Source organism: Aethalodelphis obliquidens, unplaced genomic scaffold (assembly GCF_003676395.1).
Source record: "Aethalodelphis obliquidens isolate GAN/ISIS:26980383/991018 unplaced genomic scaffold, ASM367639v1 scaffold11, whole genome shotgun sequence".
In the NCBI taxonomy this organism is placed as follows: domain Eukaryota; kingdom Metazoa; phylum Chordata; class Mammalia; order Artiodactyla; family Delphinidae; genus Aethalodelphis; species Aethalodelphis obliquidens.
This window is the reverse complement of record NW_020837955.1, coordinates 462,838-477,177: the sequence shown is the minus strand read 5'-3', so window position 1 is coordinate 477,177 and position 14,340 is coordinate 462,838. Positions and strand designations below refer to the sequence as shown.

The 14,340-nt window shown below is 42.6% G+C and overlaps 1 protein-coding gene across 14 annotated transcripts in view; it reads right to left on the bottom strand.

The window, feature by feature from the left end:
* The window catches only part of MARCHF8 (membrane associated ring-CH-type finger 8), a 111,788-nt gene that overhangs the window by 12,825 nt on the left and 84,623 nt on the right, over positions 1-14,340 (bottom strand). For 12 of the 14 annotated variants that reach the window (XR_003433780.1, XM_027111824.1, XM_027111825.1 and 9 more), the window contains one exon: positions 10,775-10,825. The exons of 1 other annotated variant lie outside the window; for it this stretch is intronic. Coding sequence is in view for 12 of the 13 variants with exons in the window: in XM_027111824.1 (XP_026967625.1) it covers positions 10,775-10,825 (51 nt within the window). In the remaining variant the exon portion in view is untranslated. Of the gene's footprint in view, positions 1-10,774; positions 10,826-13,595; positions 13,676-14,340 lie in introns of those variants that run through there. One more of the 14 variants, XM_027111832.1, reaches the window with a different exon arrangement.

Sequence of the window (14,340 nt, the reverse complement as noted above, 5' to 3'; positions counted from 1 at the left end):
CAACCCACTGTTTTAAATGATTTTATCAAGACTGCCAAAAACATATAAGGAATAGAAAACTTTCCATGTATCCCTGGTAGAAGCTGGCATGCTCCCACCTCTGTTTCCCTTTAAGAGAACTTACTGCCATTGGGAGGCCTGCCATAACAGACTCACCAAGCAGAATTCTCAGTCTGTGGCAGGAACTTACCAATTTGACACTGGAGGGGACTTCCTCCCTGCAGGACACCAGCTGTACCTTCCATAACCCTACCCTTCCCCGCCTGCTTTTTGCTTCACTTCCTTCCCTTGCTCCCTCCACTACGTTACTTTCCAACCTCCCTCTCAGCCACTTCCTCCTCCTCCTCTATTGCGAAACCCCACTGGGCCCTTTTTCATTTACCAGCAAAGCTACATTTAAAACATTTTGCTCCCTAACAAGAGTGAATCAGCCCATCTGATCTTCATCAACACGTATGGGGCCACAAGAAATGGTCTGGTTGGGCTTGTTTGCTTTTAAGCCAGAAGGAACTTGAGGAAGGACTAGAGAAGGAGGGCAAGATGCAAAGAGGGCTCGTGTTTACAACGGACTTCAAATTAGATTTATCAAATCAATGACTTAATCAAAAAATGGGAAAGGAAATACAGATGGCTCTTAAAGCATCAGAAGATGCTTGACCTCTCTCACAACAAGAAATACAAATTAAAGCTCCAATGAGAAATACCATCATCATCAACAACAAAGCATCTAAAAAAAATCAAACACCCATGTTGGCAAAAGTATGGGGTAACAAGCATGCTTACTCATCGCTGGTGGGAAAGCAACCTGGTAAACCTCCCTCCTAAGATGGCAATTTTGCTGAGAATTACAAATGCACGTGCACTTTGTCCCAGCAACTCTTTTAAGAATTCATCCTCACACATATGCAGGAAGAGGTTTGTACAAAACTGTTTGTGGAAGCAAAGGGTTGGCATAACTTCATTGCCCGTGGGCTCGTATCTGATTGAGTTAATACTGGCACAATGATAGAAAGGAACGTGGGCAATCATTAGCAGAAGGGAAAGCTCATTATGTGCAGTAAGGGGTATATGGAGGGAGCAGGCAGAGAGTAGAGCCACACCATGCATGCTGGCACGTGCAGACTATCTGTCAGTAGCTCCCAAGAGTGGTTTCCTGTGAAACACAGAAGGAGAGCAGGGACCCCGGGCAGGAGGGACACAGACTTTTCATGAAGACCCTTTCCAACCTTATACCACTTAACCAAGAACAGGTATTTCCTAAATACAAATTTATTTTTAAAGTAACATGAGACTGAAAGTCTAAGAAGTACAATAAAACTGCACAACCAACTGTAATGATTTTCCAATTCTGGAAAAACTGGTAAAGAAATTGATTTCATGGGTCATGACCTACATTTTTAACAATGAAATAAAATAGATGTCAAAGTGCATCTGACATGATGATTAAGTCTTTGGGGGAATTTTTTCTTTCAGTTGTGTGTGTCAATGAGCTGAGTTTCAATGTAAACACTATTTCTTACAAAGGATTATGGTCAACATAATTTGAAAGTCATTGCACTACTGTATTTCTACCAAAAAAACGTAACAAACAAAAATGTCAAAATAAGTAAAAGAAAAAGAAGATGGCTAAATCAAGAAAGCATGTTAGGGACTTCCCTGGTGGTCCAGTGGTTAAGACTTCTCCTCCAATGCAGGGGTTGAGGGTTCGATCCCTGGTCAGGGAGCTAAGATTCCACATGCCTCGCCACCAAAAAAATCCCAAAACATAAAACAGAAGCAATATTGTAACAAATTCAATAAAGACTTTAAAAATAGTCCACATCAAAAAAAAATCTTAAAAAAAAAGAAAGCATGTTACATTGTCAGCACAGAGATTTTGAAAGTGAAGGGCTCTGACAGCTATCAAGAGAGAGGTTTTTCCTCAATAAAGATGGCATTTGCCACCTGTATTAGATTTTTATTACCATGTTAATGAATTACCACAAACTTAGTGGCTCAAAACCACAAATGTATCATGCGACAGACAGCGTGATAGGACCCTCTGCTCAGGGTCTCCCTTCTTTGTGGAGGCTCTGGGGAAGAATGCACTTCCACGTTCATTCAGGTTGCTGGCAGAAGGCAGTTCCCAGCAGGTTTAGGACTGAGGACCTGTTTACTTGCTGGTTGTCAGCCAGGGGATGCCTGCATTCCCCATCCATCCCTCCCCATCTTCAAGTCCACTCTTGCTTCCAATCTCTGCCACCAGCCAGAGAAAGCTCTCTGTCTTTAAAAGCTCATGTGATTCCATTAATACAATGATCTCATCAGCAATGTCTCATCATAGTGACAGGCTCTGGGCATCAGGGTGGGACATCTTTGGGGGGCCATTTTAGAAATTCTGCTTACCTTTACTTTCTGCTCAGGAGGTTACTAAATGCTACCGCTCCTGTCCCCAAACCAAGAGAGAGTGATTGGGTCCTTACTGCTGCTCAGCAGGCCTGACTTCATATAATAAAGCCAAATAGAGTCTCACTTGGTGTTTAGACACTGCAATGTACAGACTGAGACTGCGTTTCAGCAAACCTTCTGCTTAGTGCAGAATTTCCTCTGTGAAAAGAAATGCTTCATTAAGAGAGAATCTGATTTCTAAAAATAAACACCCAGTTGTATTCATCTTCCAAAATGATCTACAATTAAAGAGGAGAGGCCAGTTCTGTGGCTGCTCTGATACACACATGTTGACTCCTGATGAAGGGCTGGGCCAAGAACAAGCTTTCACAATAGCAAATAATTGAAACTGACCGCTAAAAAAGTCAATATAAAATACGTACAATACAGAATTCATGGAGGAGAGTGTACAATAAAAACCACTGAATTCTAAAATGATTTCCATTATAAATGACTCTCAGCTTTGTCTAGCAAGTAGCACTAACACTGAATTCTTTTCTTCGGTGCCCTTTTAGAGAGAGTTGGAATTATGTGAATAATAATATGCCCCCAGCATAAGGAGGGGCCTATGTCATAGCACTGCTACAGGGAAGACAAGAGCTGAAGGGACTTTCTCATGGCTCATCTTACAAAGCAGGTCTTTAAGCTACTGTTGGGAATATTGCAAACATAACTTGTTTTCAATAAATTACATTGAAGACAATGATTTCTGAGCAAAGATGGCTTCACATTCCCAGAAACTATAAGTGTAACCATATAAAGGACCCCAAACCACCAGAAATACCATGGTGAAAGGGCTGGGTTTCTGAGTTATTTAGTAATCAAAAGGACCCTTTTACTGCTACAGACTTCTTTTAAATATTTAATTTTTTTAAATAAATTTTTTTTAATAAATTTATGTTATTTATTTCTTGGTTGCATTGGGTCTTCATTGCTGCGTGTGGGCTTTCTCTACTTGCGGCGAGCGGGGGCTACTCTTCGCTGCGTTGCATGGGCTTCTCATTGCGGTGGCTTCTCTTGTTGCGGAGCGCAGGCTCTAGGTACACAGGCTCAGTAGTTGTGGCGCATGGCCTTAGCTGCTCCGTGGCATGTGGGATCCTCCCGGACCAGGGCTCGAACCCGTGTCCCCTGTATGGGCAGGTGGATTCTTAACTACTGCGCCACCAGGGAAGTCCCTAAATGTTTAACTTTTCAAATATAACTGAAATGCCTTTTCTTTTTTTTTTTTGTGGTACGCGGGCCTCTCACTGTTGTGGCCTCTCTCATTGCAGAGCACAGGCTCCAGATGCGCAGGCTCAGCGGCCATGGCTCACGGGCCCAGCCGCTCCGCGGCATGTGGGATCCTCCCAGACCAGGGCACGAACCCGTGTCCCCTGCATCGGCAGGCAGACTCTCAACCACTGCGCCACCAGGGAAGCCCTGAAATGCATTTTTATTTCCAATCATTCTTTGAGAAAATTCTGAGGTGGTAGCAAAAGCACTGTTTTTGACTCCAAAGTCCTCAGTCTGTGTGTGTTCCCGGGTCACTCCACTAAGCACACCACCTCCCAAGAGCACACCACTTGGAGCAGGAATTTAATCATTTAAAAATCAGGTCAATAATCCACAGGGCTACTATGAGGAGCAAATAAAGTCAGAGATGCAGAAATGTGACACACACCATTCTTGGAATGTGTCCACTGCGTAGAAGGCTTCCAGGTGGACTACTACTGCTTGATGGTCTACAGAGTAAACTTGCAGGTATATCTGTGATGAAATGCCCCCATTCCAACAGAGGCAACCACTGTCCACTCACTGGGATGAGAAAAGTTTCTGCCCAGGCTACTCACCTGGCGGGTGAACCTTTGGCCTGGGAGAATGCGACTGACAAGGAACACAGGAGACAAGAAAGATGACCCCAAACTTAATGTTAAGGCTCTTCCTCTAAAGCCAAATGTGTTAGGTGACAAATGAAATCAGTTATCTCTTTAAGCACACGCCCTCCCCGACCCACAATCTAAAAGAATATTCAGGGACCTGCTTGAAACCCCTTTGCTGGCCCCAACGCCCCAAGCCCAGCCTCCCTCTCTGCTCTGCGACTCGGCATTGGTCACCGAGCACTCCACAACCTCTTGCTCCTCCTGGGGATGCTGCCACACCCCACCCAGCACAACTGGCTGTTCCTCAGGTTTCTCCTCAAAAAGGGCTTTTCACCCCTATTATTCATTGTCCTTGTACTCTGTTCATTTCTTTCCTGGCACTTGTCAAGGTTTATAAAAAGATGTTACTGGAACAATATGTTCACCAAGAAGCTGCTGCTGTTCAGCCTTGCACAGTGCCTAGCACACAGGAGGTGTTCAATGAACACTTGGTGACTAAATAAAACAAGGACACTCTGGAGTAACTGTGTCTCTTTTAATATGTCTAAAACAGAGGTTCTCAAATTTGTTGGTCTCAGGACCCCGTAACACGCTAAAAAAACGGAGGCCCCCAAAGAGCTTCATTCTTATGTTTATGTGGGTTACATCAACCAAATATTAGAAGTTTTTAAAACACAAGACCACCAGCACACATTCCATTAGTGTCAGAGAGAAGATGCCATCTTGTATGCCACTCAGTCTCTGGAAATTCCACTGTACACCTGTGAGAGAATGAGAGTAATAAAAGCAAATAATGTCTTCGTATTATTATGAAACCGGGTTTAACCTTCTCCCTCTCCCTGCCAGGAGATCCAAAAGCAAACTGAAAACTGCTGGTCTAGAGTTTCAGCCAAAAATTAAACTGTAACCAGTCAGAAGGTTAAAAAAAAAAGAAAAGAAAATACGGTCAATCAATCTTTATAAGAGGGGAGCCAAACAGCAAGACACTGACCATGGAGCTCCATCAGGACCCAGAGTGAAGCTATGTGGTGCTCATGACACACGTGAAGCAGTCTGTTACCACTTGATGCCATTCAACTCCACCAATTCATTCTCCTTGTTTCTACTGCATGAAAATAAGTATCTTGTCTTTGGGATAGTTGTTTTCTTCAGTATAAATTAAGAAAGGCACATTCGCCTTATACTTAACCCATAGGTCTGAGTAACCTAAGTCTGTCACTGGTTAACTCTGTATTCAGAAACAGAGAGAAGCAGGCCTTGGTCTTGACAATCACACCAAGGTGTGTGGCCAGCAAGCCACCATCCTAAGGCTGTATTTACATCTGACATGTGACATTCTGCTGTATCTCATTCCTACCTAACGGCAACATTAACTAGAAAATATTCAAGAGCTCCAGGAGAGTCAATGCTCAAATTCATTGAGATTTGCTTGCCAAACAACAGAACAGCAATAATTTTAAGTGCTCGTTAAACATGTCCAATCTGACTTCTACCCAGGAATACTTGATTAACCAGAGGCAGGCACATAATGTTCATGGTATCTGAATAAAATTATGCAGAGCTCTAAAATATTCTGCCAGGTACCAGTCTTCAACTGCTGGAGCTTAGTGAACCTGCTTGGCTGCAGGGAGGAGGGCACCCATGCTCCAGGCTTCATGATGGATGTCTAGCCTGCCACTGCCATCTCCCTGTGGTAAGTGCTGCCAATCATGAACTTGTTCAAGAAATTGTGTCACCTGGACCAAATCCAATTCCCCGGGTTGAATAAGAATGCTTCCCTCAGCATTCTCAGTAAACTAACGCCATGTCTGTGTGCTGCCCTTTCCCGTACATAAGGCTCCCTTGAGAGGTATCAGCAGAGGCTCAAGAAAGCCCAGCCCCCTCAGTGAACCTGGCCTAGGCCAATTCCTTTTATCTTAAAAAATTCTATTCGGACAGAGTGAGTTTAAGCCGCCTCAGGGAATTCTAACCTTCCTCTAAAGGGTTTTAGGTCAAAGTACAGTGGTCCTCACTGGAATGGTCCCAACCAACACAGCCCCAGGGTTTACAGGTACCTTGCAACTGGGTGGCCATGACAGCCATCACTCCCAGTGACCAAGGCTGCAAATACCTGCCTTTCATCTTTACCTAAAGAACTGGATTTCCCAAGACGGTGACAAACCAGTTTTCTACTACAGTTTAACCCCATTCTGGCCAGCTCCTTTTTACCTTTTATGTCCTGCTTTAAGTATCCCCTCCTCAGCCATACCTTCTCCGAGCAGCCCTTTTAACTTCGGTCCCTCATAATTCTGTACCTTAGCCCCTTTTCTTTCACCTTCATAATAATTCTGTCTGCGGGTATTTTATGGCACTCTACTTATTCCTCTCTTCTCTGTTTAGTTCAGCATTCAAAGCATAATGTCTTGCACACAGTTAAGTGTTGGACAAAATCTGAACTCATGCAATACTCCTAAACGCTGCACTGGGCCTCCTTGTATACGTTACAACTGAGGATACTTTATGCCGAGCGATGAGACAGCTTGCAGGTGGTGGGCAGTGGTGGTACAACACCCCTGGACAGGGAGTCACGTCATCTCACCCTAACATGGCAGGCCTTCCAGGAGCAGCCTCCGTGATCACCCAAGTCCCCCGAAGGCTGTGTCAGTATCTCGCTGCATTCCCCCCACCAGCCCGTGTTCCAAGTCACCCTGGGAGTGAAGGCCACCTGTCAGCCAGGGGCTGAACATCACTCCTACAGCAGAGACCCTACCTCTAGCCCTTCCCCTCTCTGCACCACACAGCCTCCCAAATCCCCTTGTCTGTCAGAGCTCTAGTTCACAAAGGGCAGAATCAGGACCAGTGGTGGGTGATAGAATAAGAGTTTAGGCAACACATCGAAAGAACATTTTGTACTAGTTTTTTAACAGGAGCATAATGCAGACTGCAGGTGACTGACTAATGTGAGCACAAACTAGCCTGAAATCCAGCTAGAGGCTGAGCTGGCAGGAAAAGTCTCTTGACAAGACAGCAGAGATCTCAGGTAGCATAAAACATGTCCATGGTCTGAACTTTCTTTGTATCTTCCATCTCAAGGGTATGAAGTATCTGCTTAAGTATGTTTGCTACACTGAAGATAAGAGTTTTACATATCTTGGCCTAAAAGTAGCTTCAAACAACAGGCCCATTTTATAAATACAAGGAAGAACTGCATTCTCAAAAACTAGTTATCTTGGGCTTCCCTGGTGGCGCAGTGGTTGAGAGTCCGCCTGCCGCTGCAGGGGACACGGGTTTGTGCCCCGGTCCAGGAAGATCCCACATGCCGCGAAGCGGCTGGGCCCGTAAGCCATGGCCGCTGAGGCTGCATGTCCGGAGCCTGTGCTCCGCAACGGGAGAGGCCACAACAGTGAGAGGACCGCGTACCGCAAAACAAAACAAAAAAAACTAGTTATCTTGCACAGCAGTCCTGCCCTCTGTTCTGCAACCCCATTTAACTGGTTCATGCCTAACATACTTAAGGAGGCTCACATTTTACAACAAAATTTCATGCTGAGGGGATCACTGGGAAGTTAGTGGTGTGAGCACACAAGACTCCCCACTCCTGAGGTTTTCTTTTGATCCCAGTTAAGTGTGCAGGAACTCCTGCTGTGGAAATGCAATAGACCCAAATCTTCTTTCTGCTCTGAAAGCTTTGAGGCTTTCACAGTACCCCTGTTTCTAAGAGTGTGGAAGTGTGGAGCTAAAACTTCTTTTTCAGAAAATTCCAACCCTGCCTACAGGAAAGCTCCATGTCAGCGGCCTTGTTTGTTTTGCTCATCATTTTATGCTAGCACCTAGAGCTCAGTGCCTGGCACAGAGAACACACAATAAAAATGTGTGCAAGAAGGAAAAAAGGAAAAAAGCCAGAGTTTTGATTAGACTTCTTAATTTTCACCCCCAGGTGATATTTATCTTAAAGCATATACAGGCATACTTCAGAGATATTGTGAGTTCAGTTCCAGAGCATTGCAATAATGCAAGTATCGCAATAAAGCCAGTCACACAAATTTTCTGGTTTCCCAGTGCACATAAAAGTTACGTTTACACTATACTGTACTCCATTAACTTTGAAGTAACATTATAACTAAAAAAGAAAGTACATACCTTAATTTAAAAATACTGTTAAAAAATGCTGACCATCATCTGAGGCTTCAGCAAGTCGTATAGTACCATCAAAGATCACTGATCACAGATCACCATAACAAATATAATACTACTAATGAAAAAGTTTGAAATATTTAGTGAATTACCAAAACATGACACAGTGACAAGAAGAGAGCAAATGCTGTTGGAAAAATGGTGCCGACAGGCTTGCTCAATGCAAGGTTGCCACAAACCTTCAGTTTGTAAAAAGCGCAATATTTGAAAAGTACAATAAAGTGAAATGCAATGAAACGAAGTCTGCCTATGGTTCTGTCTTTGATCAGTAACGACATAATAGCAGCTACCATCAAGGACTATCCTGACCCAATCAACCTAAGATCACCAGGGTTCAACCAAGTTTGACAAGAGTCAGTTTACTGACTCATTGCAATGAGGAAGCTGTCCCATGGCTCCTTGCCAACATTATCCCTAAGTCTCAGAGCAAGCCTGAAGGTTGTATAATTACCCTAATTTTACTCATCAAGAAATTAAAGTTCAGAGGAGTATCCTTCCTCAAAGTCACATGGCTAGAAACCCTTGTCCACCTAACCCTCTAACACCCTCACAGAGCAACTCAGAAGGCCCATGCTCCAGGCCTGTGACAAGCCCAACAAATGTTCCTCTAGACATTGTAAGCCATGAGTTTACAAACTTTTTTAACTATAGTAGGAAACTTTCCTTCAAATAAAATCTTACTAAAACCATAAACAAACAAGAAACATGTATCTGAGGCACAGGATAATAACATCTTTCAGAACTGCTCTTAGCCATTGGAGCAAGGCAATGAGTGCTACTGTGTGCTTTTAAAATGTTTAATTCAACTTAACCAGACAGGCCATTTAGATCTATGCCTTCTTACTTTTCTCTATGCTTATATGTTGGACAGCTCCTTCAAAAAGTAGTAGGGCAAAACTGGCCATTTTACTCAGACAGTAATGATCTACCACTACACAGTTCTATAGCTCCAGCATTCCTGGCTGAAGGGACAGCAAAAGAAAAGAAAAGGAGGTTGGAACAGCAGAGAGTATTTGGTGAAAGGTAGTTATATGAGGTGGCTGAAGCTACCCTCCACTGGTCTGGGGGAAGGTCAGGTCAGCAATGAACCAAGAAGCACTCTGTAAATGGCCTTTAGGCACACTAAGCACTGTGGACTTTTCTTTTCATGCAAAATTCAGTGGCAGAATGACATGATTAGATCACAAGTATGCCTAAGAACAGATGATTAATGTCTTAAAGGATTTTCTACATTCTACTTTTAATTCAAAAGTATACTATAGAGTGATATGAATAAAAAACATTTGGCATATAATGTCACTGTTTATTTTAGAGAAATTAAGAGGCCTGAGACAGCAGAATAGGTTTTGCCACACTATTCAGATCTTCCTGTCAGGATCTGACACAGACATGATGCGAGAGAAAATCCATCTTTGCAAGGAACCTTCATAGACACACCTGTATGGACAACGGGTTGGCTAGAGCCCGTGTCTAGGCTGAGAGATGAGCAGTGCATGGGAGCAAGCTCACGGCATGGGAGACACTGTCTGCTGGCTCCGGGGTCACCCCTAGCATCTGATGTGCTCCCGGCAGGCTACTCAAGTGACTACCCCACAGGTGTATCAGGTGCTGTTGGCTGCCGATTCACCCCTCTGCCCTCCTTTTCCTAGCCACGTTCCAGCTGGCGGGGGTCTTATGATCCAGTTCTGGCCAGTGAGATGTAAGCAGAAGTCAGGCAGCTGAGGGGCGCTTCTGGGAAAGCTTTTGCCTTCCTGTTGAAAAGGGTCACTCTCAGCTGACAGACCACAGCCAGGGTGCCTGGAGGTCCAGCTCCCACCTTGAGATCAAACATGAGGATGACAACGTGCCAAGGAAGGTGGCACAAAGAAAGCGGAAGGAGCCTAGATGCCCGGCAACATCTGTGAGCACTGCGTCAGCCCTGAACCATCCACCTCCAGACATCTTGTCATCAGAACAACAGAAATCTATAGTTATTTAAGTCAGTAGAGTTGGTTTTTTATTACCATCAGGCAAATGCATTCCTAATTGAGGTGACAGATTCTCTGGTGACTCTCTGAGATTTCTTTTACCTGAAAGTAAACAATTTCTACTGGAAGAAATGGGGTTTTCTCCTATCAGTCACTTCCCCCAACACAAAGCTAGAATTGCCTCACTAGAAAAATATAACTGCTATATACCTCACATGGTCCCAGAGCGGATTAAAGTAATGAACTGATAACTTTATGTCTTTAAAAGAGAAAAGTGTAAACACATGCCAGGTATAAGAATATAAAAACCCCAAGCTACAAAAATAACATATTTCAGTAGCACTCTACCTTAGAAATGTTACTTGAATGACTCATGGAATGTCCCAAAGTCTTCTCATGCTGCAAAAAACCAAACAGGTGTTAAGTATCAAGCTTTGATTAAAATGGGCAAACAAGTAATTGAACATAACAATCCTACTAACAAATCATTCCCTCAACTAGAATTTGCTGTGCACAAACTATTATGCACCAGGCCAGCTATGAGATACTGGAGAATTTGGCAAAGATGAATAAAACAATAGTCCTTGCCCTAAAGGAATTTATTAACAAGAAAAGAACAGGAATTTGGAACTAACTGTAAAAATAAGACGGCAGTAGTAAGTATCTTAAGAAGCATTCAAGTGTAGGTTCAGAAGCAAGAAGCTGCGTGTTCAGTTGTATACCATGTGGTCCATGCGATGAGGAGCTGCTATAAGATGTGGAAGGGGAAAGCAGGACAGATGACCCCACCCAGGCTGTCTGGCTGCAAAGTACTGGGTACTCTGCAGGGATACTGCACAGCTCACACCTACTCCCTCAAGCCTGTTTGTCCTCCTGGGTTAGAGAAATCTGAGAGTCCTGCTAGCCTCCTCCGTCTCACACTCCTCCACCTTCAAGTCACAAAGTCTTAAAAACAAATTCTTCCTCCCTAATGTCTCTCAATCTCAAATCCCATCTCCATTTCTATTGTCAATGCCTTCATTTATGTTCTCTTCATTTCTTCCTGTAATTCTACCTGTTCTTTCTGCTTTTAAATTGACCTCCCTGATACACAATTGTTACAGACTGAATTGTTAACCTCCCATCCCCAATTTATATGTTGAAGTCCTAACTCCCATTACTCACAATGCCACTACATTTGGAGGTGGGAATCTTTAACATTGTAACTATGTTACAATGAGGCCATTAAAGCTGGGCCCTAATCCAATATGAATGGTGTCCTTAGAAGAAGAGGAAATTAGGACACAGATATACACAGAAGATGCAGGGAGAAGATACCACCTATCTACACATTAAGCAAAAGGGTCCACAGGAAAAACCTGCTGACACCTTGTTCTTGGACTTCTAGCCTCTAGAACTGTGAGGAAATAAATTCCTGTTGTTTAAACCACCCAGTCTGTGTCTGTGGTACTTCGCTATGGTAGCCCTAGCAAACGAATACAATAATATTCCACACTATAAACTTCTAAAAAAAGCAAATGTTCCAAATGTAAATCTGATTTTTAAAAATAATAAAGTAACCTTCCCTGAATCCACTCAGCCTTGCTCTAAATCAAATGAGTTAAATAAAAAAACTATTACAAATGGAAGAGATGATCTTAACGTGTATTTTTTAAATTATCTATTCTCGTTTTCAGTTCACATGCCATGCAATAACCATGGTGAAGATCAGAGAAGGCTGAGATGTAGGTAAAATTCTTTGATCAGAAGGAAGTACAAAGGAACTGGTGGCTCATTTAAAAGCTCCTTTGAGGAACAGCTGATTCCATTCCACCAAGGCTCTCCTTAAAGAAAGCTGGCCACCAAGAAAATTTTGACTTTCTCCTTCCTCTCAATCCACCAAATCACAGACTGCCTTGACTTCTGTACACCTGGCTCCTGAACACTTGATATGACTAAAATGATGATGAAGAAGTGTTTCAAGACCTCCCAAGTAGCCTGCAGTCAGCACGTGTTTTGGCAATGTTGTCTTTATAGCAATGTGTTTGTGTAATTTTGGGAATAATTTTATTAAATTCTCCCTTACTTTATAAATCTGAGCAGGAATAGGAGTTCAAGTCTCTTAAATGTAATACAGTACAGACAGTGCTATTAAGTGTTTAGTCTCACAGAATGTTTCTTGGTCTTTAAGTTCGTCAATTAGATAGTTATAAAGGAAAAGAAATAAGTATGAAGTGTGTTCAAGGTGTTGGCAATATATCACCAAAATCTACCTCTCTGGGAAATGAGTCCCTCTGTCCACAGAAAAAGTAAATTTATAATCATTCAAGTTTCATTCATGAGTCAAGAACGTACTAGGGACAAACATAGGCACTGCTGGGAATCCAACTTAAAGGCTCATCTGCTGGTGATTTACTAGTAAATTTTAATTTAGTCTACTAAATTAAAACAAAGATACCATATGCTTTGGATTATTTGTACAGAAAACCAATTATAATCACTATCAAATTACCTGCTACCTTACAAGAAATGGCCATAACACCGTCTGGAAATCTACAGAAAAGTTCTGAGCAGCAATAATTCACGTCCTAGACCTTCTGACATTCATTATTCCGTAAAGAATGGTACTGAGTTAGGGAGAAGCCTAGCTGTTAAGCTAGGTAACATTATAAATCCAGACTGAGATCTAAAGGTTGCTCTTTACTTTATGAACTTGAGAAATAAATTTAATGATGTAAAGCCTTTATTCTGTCTTCCTTGTTAGAATAATTCAATATTTTACCTGGTAAAATCAAACAGCCAGCCCCAGAAGATACAGATGTTTTAAAGGCTGAAAGCTGTCAATATTTGGTATTGCTTCTCCACTACTTGGTAGGAAAGTAACAATTCAGTTTCAAAAGATCATATTTTTGGGTTTTTTTTCCTTAAACACTGCTACACTTATTTGGACTTACTGAAAGGAAGCAAATCCCAGGACTCATTCAAGTCAGTTTCTCATTCATTCCATACTTATTTACTATGCAACTGCCATATACAAACAACTGTTATCAGTCACAGAATACCGACAAAAATAAATCTAATTCCTAGGCCTGTGCCAATGTTAACATTACCACAGAAGTGCCTTGAAACAGTGTTTCAATGAGGAATGTACATCTAGGGAAAAGGTGAATGACATAAAAAAAGCACATACGTAAATTACATCAGGTAGAGTGGGTGACACCATTCTCTCCTACAGTCAGAATGTCAAGTTTCCCAATGAGAAGAAGGAAAGTTTGCCAAACATCAATGTTGAGAACTGGAACGAGGCATAACAAAGAGAAAAAGAGTTCCAATCCAGTTCAAGCTGAAATTAAGCTTCAATGCCTAAGTGATAAAAACCCTGGCAAATTATCTTCACACAGTCTCTAATACGTTCCGTCACTGCTCAGTGGGTCCCACCATCCTGTAACCCCGGGAGAGACGAGAGCCTCACTGCACCCTCCCTTCCTCAGAGGGCATGGAGATGTCACACTGCTATACCATACACCTCCCTCCCTGTCTGGCTCTCATCTCCACATCTCTTTATGGACTCTTTTTGTCTACATTAAACAAGAAGCCTCCTCAGAACACAGCTCCATGCCCTCTTCTCACTTGTTGTCTCCCTTAGACCAGTCCTTCTGAAAACTTGTGCACTTGAATTACTTACGGACTTGCTAAAATGCAGATTGTTAGGTCTGAGGAAGGTTGAGATTCTGTGTTTCTTATAAGCTCCCAGGTAACTCCCATGCTGCTGGTCCCCAGGCCACACTTTAAGATGCAAGTCTGATTCTAAATCCCAGGCCAGAATAATCCATAAAGGCTATGACTCATTTTTTATAAAGCAAATCATGACTACTGAAAAGGTAAATTTCTGTGCAAAAGATGGCAGTGAGCTCACAATTGAGTTAATACAAATA